General features: G+C 40.6%; 1 protein-coding gene across 50 annotated transcripts in view; it reads right to left on the reverse strand.

Moving 5' to 3' along the window:
- The window catches only part of PBRM1 (polybromo 1), a 139,352-nt gene that overhangs the window by 129,705 nt on the left and 1,047 nt on the right, over positions 1–8,600 (reverse strand). For 16 of the 50 annotated variants that reach the window (XM_063602427.1, XM_063602426.1, XM_063602421.1 and 13 more), the window contains exons 2-5: positions 5,780–5,921; positions 5,383–5,508; positions 3,229–3,381; positions 2,154–2,251 (exon numbers count right to left, since the gene is read on the reverse strand). In XM_063602427.1, coding sequence (XP_063458497.1) covers positions 2,154–2,251; positions 3,229–3,381; positions 5,383–5,430 — 299 coding nt within the window. In that variant the 5' untranslated portion in view covers positions 5,431–5,508; positions 5,780–5,921. The remainder of the gene's footprint in view (positions 1–2,153; positions 2,252–3,228; positions 3,382–5,382; positions 5,509–5,779; positions 5,922–8,600) is intronic. The other 34 variants (XM_057301822.2, XM_057301797.2, XM_057301818.2 and 31 more) reach the window with 8 other exon arrangements.

An 8,600-nucleotide genomic window follows, 5' to 3' on the forward strand; every position in this document is an offset into this window, starting at 1 on the left:
TCTGATACCAAAGCCAGACAAAGATACTACAAGAAAACTACTGATCAATATCCCTTATGAATACTGATGCAAAATTTCTCAATAAAATATTAGCAAACTGAATTCAGCAGGATATTAAAAGGATTATATACCATAACCAAGTGGGATTTATTCCACAGTGAACACGGTGTTGAAGTGGTGAAAGTGGGCATCTCTGTCTTGTTCGTGATCTTAGAGGAAAAGCTTTAAGTATTTTGCCACTGAATATGTTGTTCGCAGTAATCAAAATGTGTGCTACTGGTATAAAAACAGACACAGGGACCAATGGAATAGAATGGAGCCTAGAAATGACCCTCACATACACGGTCAAGCAAATTTTGACAAAGGCGCCAAAAACATTCAATGAGAAAAGCACAGTCTTTTCAACAAACGATGCCGGGAAAACTGGATACACACATATAAAGAATGAAGCGGGATCCTTACCTAAACACTACTTATAAAAATTCAAAATGGATCAAAGGCCTAAATGTAAGAGCTAAAACTATAAAACTCTTAGAGGAAAACCAATACAGTTTGGCTGTATCCCCATTCAAATCTCAGCTTGAATTGTTATCTCCTAGAATTCCCACATGTTGTGGGAGGGACCCAGAGGGAGGTAACTGAATCATGGAGGCCAGTCTTTCCCGTGCTATTCTCGTGATAGTGATTAAGTTGCATGAGATCTGATGGGTTTATTAGGGGTTTCCACTTTTGCTTCTTGCTTATTTTTCTCTTGCCACTGATGTAAGAAGTGCCTTTCACCTCCCACCATGATTCTGAGGCCTCCCCAGCCATATGGAACTGTAAGTTCAGTTAAACCTCTTTTTCTTCCCAGTCTCGGGTATGTCTTTATCAGCAGTGTGAAAACCAACTGATACAGTAAATTGGTACCAGTAGAGTTGGGCGCTGCTGAAAAGATACCCGAAAATGTGGAAGCGACTTTGGAACTGGATAACAGGCAGAGGATGGAACAGTTTGGAGGGCTCAGAAGAAGACAGGAAAATGTGGGAGTTTGGAACTTCCTAGAGACTTGAATGGCTTTGACCAAAAGCCTGATAACAATACGGACAATAAGGTCCAGGCCGAGGTGGTCTCAGATGGAGATGAGGAACTTGCTGGGAATTGGAGTAAAGGTGACTTTTGTTATGTTTTAGCAAAGAGACTGGGGCATTTCGCCCCTGCTCTAGAGATTTGTGGAACTTTGAACTTGAGAAAGATGATTTAGGGTATCTGGCAGAAGAAACTTCTAAGCAGCAAAGCATTCAAGAGGTGAGTTGGGTACTGTTTAAGGCATTCAGTTTTATAAGGGAAGCAGAGCATAAAAGTTTGGAAAATCTGCAGCCTAGTCCTGTCCAAGAGAACCCTGATTAATACAAAAACATAGGGGAAAAGCTTCATGATATTGGATTTGGCATTAATTTCATGGATATGACACCAAAGGCACAGGCAACAAGAGAAAAAGACAACATAAACTTCATGAAAATTAAAACCTTTTGTACATCTAAGGACACCGTACAAAATGAAAAGGCAACCTACAGAATGGCTCTATCACCCAGGCTGGAATACAGTGGCGGGATCTCAGCTCACTGCAATCTCTGCCTCCCAGGTTCAAGCAATTCTCCTGCCTCAGCCTCCCTAGTAGCTGGGCCTATAGGTGAGCACCACCACAGCTGGCTAATTTTTTAAAAAATTTTTTGTAGAGATGGGTCTCACTATGTTCCCCAGGCTGGTCTCAAATTCTTGGCCTCAAGAGATCTTTCCGCATAGGTCATTTTTTTTGTTTTTGTTTTTAAGAGACGGGGTCTCATTATGTTGCCCAGGCTGGTGTCAAACTCCTTGGATCAAGCAATTCTCTTGCCTTAGTCTCCCATGTAGCTTGGATTACAAGTGCATGCTCCTGTGCCTGGCTCAAAAAATCAAGTAGCTGGGATTATAGGTGCATGTTACTGTGCCTGGCTCAACAGATTTTTAATTTAAAAAAAGCTTCACTACAGCTTGATTACTAAAGACTAAAATTGGACCCCAGTATCATTTAAGCCATTCCTGCCAACAAAAAGCTCAATTTCCAAACACTTTAATACACATGGACTCTGGACCAAATCCCCCACAACTGTACTGATGTGCTTCCAACTCACCTTCGCTTTGGTGCCCTAATGAAGAGCTCACAGAGAAGTCTGCCCTGTTCATCCTTATAGTCTCGGATGGTATTATAGAGTTCATGGCACACGGCAATCTACACATTAGCAAAGGAGAAAAAAATCACTAAAAAAGTGAACAGAAAGCCAGTGTAGACATAAGAATTATTTTCTACTCTTCAATAAAAGGCAAGTAGAGAAGAAAAATGATGACTCTCAATATTACCAAACATGCTAAAGTCTGAAATATGCTGACAATATGTCTCCTTTCAAACAACTGAGTTGACTAACTTTTTGGTATCTTTCATCAGATTTATGCTCCTGGTGATTTTGTCTTCTAAACTATATCAGTTCATCACTTTCTTGCTTAAAGTCATCCAATTGAAGGGTTTTCTTCTTTTAAACTAAATCAGTTTATCACTCTCTTGCTTAAAGCCATCTGACAGAAGGGTTTATCACTTCACAGAGAATAAAATCTAAACTCCAAACATTGCTTGTGTGGGCCCTACATACTCTGAATGGGTGGAGCTTGCCAGTTTCCTTCTCCTTCCTGACCATCCACTGCTCTGTAACCAAGACACACAAAACTCATCCCTGACCCAACCCCTCTGCACTGGTTCTGTCTGGAACTCTCTTCCAGCGGATTCAGGCCAAAACAGCCCAAATCACCCAAAATTTTCTTCTTAGCACTTATTACTAGCTGAGGATACATTATTCTTTATTCGTTTACTTGTTTACATTCTACTTCCCCCGCCTGGAATCTAAGTTCCATGTGAAAAATGGGCTTGTTTCCCACATGGCTATATCCCAACCATGAGAACAGTGCTTGTCACATGATAGTCACACAGTTATTTGCTGAATTAATATATGATGTAACATACTGAAATTATTCATAAGATCACACTATTACTCTAAGACTTAGCTGAATACATAATGTTCATAAAAGAAAAGACTATTAATCAAGAGAATCTTAAAAAAGTGGAGATGCCTTGCATCGTAACAATTTTACCATTAAAGGGAAGATAGGGGAATTGTGGGAAAAGCAGGCAGAAACCATGTAATCCAAGTTACTCACAGGATCTACAGTTGGAAGATTGGAAAGTCTCCTCCTTTTCCTGCTTGGGCCTGGTGTTGACACAGAATGGTGCCCATCATCAAAGTCCCCGCTGACACTGCTGGAAGGGGAGGTAGCTCTTCTTCTCTTGGAACCCATGGAATCCAACTTCTTCTATAAGAAATAATTAGCCATGTTCTTACATTTAAATAGACTCTGTCACCAAGTCTTCAGCTGGACACCTGCTACCAAACTCCTGGCTCACTTAGGAGGATATTTTAACGTGTTGTAGTTTAACTAGCTATAAGTTTTTTTTTTTTTTTTTAAGCCCTGGACTTCCTTGTTTTCGTCTTTCACTTACCAGAATGCTATACTTTCAATTTTGATGGGACAAATTCAACAAAAGCATATTCATTTGTATATCACCAATCTTGAATGACTCAACTTCTGGCTCCAAATCTGCCCTACAGTTTCCCAACCTATATGTAGCAGTACATTAGTGTGCTGAAGGTATTAAGCCTTCAGCCCATAAGGCAGTCAGGCAGGCCTGGGGTACAGAGGCCCCAAGGTATCCACCTCTGGAGTCAGCACCTCATCTGCTTCTCTATGTGCCTTACAATTATGATCATTTGCTAGGTGGGCCATCATGTGGAAAAGAGCAAGAAGCAGAGCCCAGGACAAATGAGTAGTGCAAAAAGGTAAGGGGACAGAGGACAATTAACCTTCTAGCACTTTAGATGTACTCTAAAATTAAAACCCTGAAAATGAATGTTCTCCATTCATTAAAACAGGATCCACAAGACATATCCCTGGAAAACACTTAATGAGACTTGCTATACCTAGACAGAGGTACAAACTATCCTTTGAAACTCTGTTAATTCAAACTAATCACCTTTTAGTGATATGACATACTCTAACACGTACTCTATTTAACTATAACAATTTTAACTATAACTCTATTTACAACACAAGAAATGCAACCACTGAATGATCTGCTACAGATAGTATATACCCAAGAAAGTCCTGCAATGCTTATATTGCAATACAATCTAACAATACTATCAAATAGTATATTGTGATTTGAAAGGCCTTTTTCTTTCTTTCTTTCTTTCTTTCTTTCTTTCTTTCTTTCTTTCTTTCTCTCTCTCTTTCTTTTTTAGGTGGAGTCTCGCTCTGTCACCAGGCTGGAGTACAGTGGCACGATCTCTGCTCACTGCAACCTCCCTCCACCTCCCAGTTTCAAGCGATTCTCCTGCCTCAGCCTCCAGAGTATCTGGGACTAAGGCGTGTGCCATCACACCCAGCTAATTTTTGTATTTTTAGTAGAGACGGGGTTTCACCATGTTGGCTAGGATGGTCCCAATCTCTTGACCTCGTGATCCGCCCGTCAAAGGCCTTTTTCTAAAGCTAAAAGAAAAAAAAGATCCCAGTTTCACTCATCAACACTGAAGGTATTGATCCTTCAGCCCCTGAGGTAGTCAGGCAGGCCTGGGGTTCAGAGGCCCCAAGGTATTCACTTCTTGAGTCAGCACCTCATCTGCTTTTCCATGTGCCTTACAATTATGAGGAACCTCATAGAACTAGAGTACCTCATAATTGTAAGGCACATGGAAACACTGAATTTCAGGACACTACGACACCAGCAGCTGAATGATTAGAACAGGAGAACACTGGTTGCCAGCAGTATGGAAAGAAAAGTTGGGGATCTCCAGGAAACAGAAAGGAGGAGCAAAAGAATCACATTTGAAAATCCTGGTGAGCAATTAAGGAAAAAGAGAAGTCTCAGATCTCTTTTTCCAAACTAAAGTCCACATGGTGTTTAAAACAAAATCTACCACGATGATGTTCCTTACTCTAGGCTTCGGTTTGTTATACAGTATTATTAGTTTGAAGTTGGCTAAAAGTAGTTAAAAGCGTCAAAAGGCTTAGCCAAAACTTAGCCAAGTTTTGCTGATTTTTGTTCGTTTTATAAAAAGCTGATAAACAGGGCTCAATTCATTAAGATAAATTAAGGACCAATCCCTTTTAAACAATCTATTGACAAAGACACAAGTGAATTTGATGAACATAAGGAGGGAATCTTTGTGGAAAGGATAACAAAAATTTAAGAAAGGTGGAAGGAAAAAGTCAAGGAAGGACAGAAAAGGGAAAGGGTGTAGATAATCAGTAATTTACCAGCTTTACCAGAGCACAACCAGCGCCTCGAAAAGCCAGTCTCCTCATTATGTCTGAAAGCCAAGTGAAGCCAGTGGGAGAAGGAAGGGCTTTAGAAGTGCTGATTCAGTGTTAGTATATTCAAAACTGAAAAAGAAGAACAAGGCAGAGAAGGGGGAAATAGAAAAGAAGGGTCAGAAGGAGTAAAAATGAGTACGAATAGATAGAAAACATTCAAATAGAACTGCTAAAGAAAGATAAAGAGAACTGGAGAAAACAGGCATATCAGTTCTCTTGTACCTATCAAACAAACTGCTGCAAAGGCTCAGGCACTAACAGTACCTGACAGTTCTTCCATTTTAAAACCAAATGCTTTCATATGTTTAAAGATGTCTCATTGAGGTTCCCCTTTACTCACATTAGGAATGACTGTCAATTCCAGGAATGAAGCATGCCTGCCCAACTGCCCCCTAGTCAATAAGAGCAGAGTTCAATCACAGAGCTGGAATGGAGAGTGAATACATGTGGGAGGCTCACATGTGACACCAAGTGTTGGCAAGCTGGAACAAACCAAGAATGGCTCACGTGAGCAAAAGGTCTGGAAAACACCCTCCCCCACAAAAAAAAAAAATTCAGAGAAAGAACATTTATTTCCAAAAGTCCTATCTGCATTGGAGACACCATATAAAAATTTGACAAGGTTAAAAAAAAAAAAAAAAGGCCAACCATTTTGGCAGGAGTTCAAAATTACTTTTATAAATAATCCACTGAAAATCAAATGACAAAAAAATACATTATCAGCATGTGTATGTCGTTCGGATGACACAATATCCCAATATCCTTGAATCATTAATTTACTTTGGTAAGATAAGAAAAAGTTTCAACTTAAGGATAATTTTCAAGTATTTTCTTATCCATGGGACACATTTTAAAATGTATTTTGAAAGTCTGACAAGAAGGGCAATGTTATAAGGTGGGAGAAACAACAGGACCTTTGCTCCTAAGACCAGAATAGGAGTCCTAAGTCTTCCACCTCTGATTATCAGCTTGATGTTGTCTGATTAGTTGATGTAACCTCTCAGATCTGTTTCATCTCTAAAATAAGAACGTAATGCCGGGAGTGGTGGGTCATGCCTGTAATCCCAGCACTTTGGAAGGCCGAGGCCAGTGCATCACTTGGAGTTCGAGACCAGACTGGCCAACGTGGTGAAACCCTGTCTCTACTAAAGAAAAATACAAAAATTTAGCCGGGTGCGGTGGCTCATGTCTGTAATCCCAGCGCTTTGGGAGGCTGAGGCGGATGGATCACCTGAGGTCAGGAGATCAAGACCATCCTGGCTAACACGGTGAAACCCCGTCTCCACTAAAAATACAAAAAAAATTGGCTGGGCGTGGTGGCATGCACCTGTAATCCCAGCTACTCGGGAGACTGAGGCAGGAGAATCGCTTGAACCCGGGAGGCAGAGGTTGCAGTGAGCCGAGATGGCACCACTGCACTCCAGCCTGGACGTCAGAGCAAGACTCTGTCTCAAAAAAATAAAAAATTAGCTGGCTGAGGCAGTGCATGCCTGTAAACCCAGTTACTCGGGAGGCTGAAGCATGAGAATTGCTTGAACCCAGGAGGCAGAGGTTGCAGCAAGCCGAGATCATACCACTGCACTCCAGTCTGGGGGACAGAGCGAGACCGTCTCAAGAAAAAAAAAAACAACAACATAAAGTGAAATCACTTCTGCATGTTCCCCAGGCACAGGAACAGCATATTCATTTTTGTAGATCTGTCTTATAGGATAGTATTTGGTATAGGTTATGTGCTCAATTTATCTTTTAATAAATGTATTAAAAGTGCACTTAGGGCCAGGCACAGTGGCTCATGCCTGTAATCCCAGCAATTTAGCAGGCTGAGGTGGGCAGATCACCTGAGGTCAGGAGTTCAAGACCAGCCTGGCCAACACGGAGAAACCCCGTCTCTATCGAAAATACAAAAAATTATCTAGGCAAGGTGGTGGCATGCACCTGTAATCCCAGGTACTCGAGAGGGTGAGGCACGAGAATTGCTTGAACCAGAGAGGCAGAGATTGCAGTGAGCTGGGATTGCGCCACTGCACTCCAGGCTGGGGGACAGAGTAAGACTCTGTCTCCAAAAAAAACAAAAAAAAAGCGCACTTGAGACCTTCAAAAAAAAAAAAGTTTATTTGTATAGTTTAAAAGTCCTCAGCCAGGCACAGGGGCTCATATCTGTAATCCCAGCACTTGGAGAGGCTGAGGCAGGATGACCGCTTGAGGCAGAGAGTTCAAGACCAGACTGGATAACATAGATTGACCTTTTCTCTACAAAAATTAAAATTAGCTGGGTGTGGTGCTGCACATCAGTAATCCCAGCTACTTGGGATGCTGAGGTGAGAGGATTGCTTGAGCCTAGGAGCACAAGGCTTCAGTGAGCCATGATCACTTTACTGAACTCCAGCCTGGGCAACAAAGTCAGACCTTGTCTCAAAAAAAAAAAAAAAAAAAAATGCCTGTAAGCATCCCTTCAGCAATTTTGTCTTTCCATGAAGAGGAAAGACAGATTCCAGAGTTCAATTCCAAGTTTTAAAATGGCCTTGATTACAGTTACAAGTTCAAAAGTCTAACAATCAATAATTTATAGTGGACAGTTAAGAATACTTAATAATGTGCAACTGGGAGAATATCGACTTACTATAGACAAACAGTGTATTTCGACCGTTTATGAACTTTAGCCCTCTCCTGTATTTCTAGTAATATTTAGCAATACAATACATGTTTAAAACAAAATCTTGGAAAACAGGACTCAAAGGAAAAAAAACACCTATAAACCTACTTCCAAGAAAAAAACCACTCTTAACGTTGTCATTCGGTTTTTGGTATTTATGCCTTAGTTACCTATTATTTTTTACCAAAATGTTAACAAACCACATATATTATTCTACAGCCTGTGTTTTAGTGAAGGTTCTTCCAAGTCAACATTCTTCCTCATGATGTTTGATGACTTGATAGTAATCTATCATATAGATACACCACAATTTACTTATCTTGGGAATTTTGGTAGGATATTAACATTTGAGGTATTTTGTACATTCCCAAAGCCAAAGAAAGCGGTCAAGGCCCTTCCATTCATCCACACATAAACTCTTTATTGTTTTAATTTGAAACACCTCTTCAAAACATATTTTCCAATCTTCCATTTTGGAGCTCAAAATCAAATATGGGCGACCTGTAAG

This window comes from Pan paniscus, chromosome 2, assembly GCF_029289425.2.
Source record: "Pan paniscus chromosome 2, NHGRI_mPanPan1-v2.0_pri, whole genome shotgun sequence".
Lineage (NCBI taxonomy): Eukaryota > Metazoa > Chordata > Mammalia > Primates > Hominidae > Pan > Pan paniscus.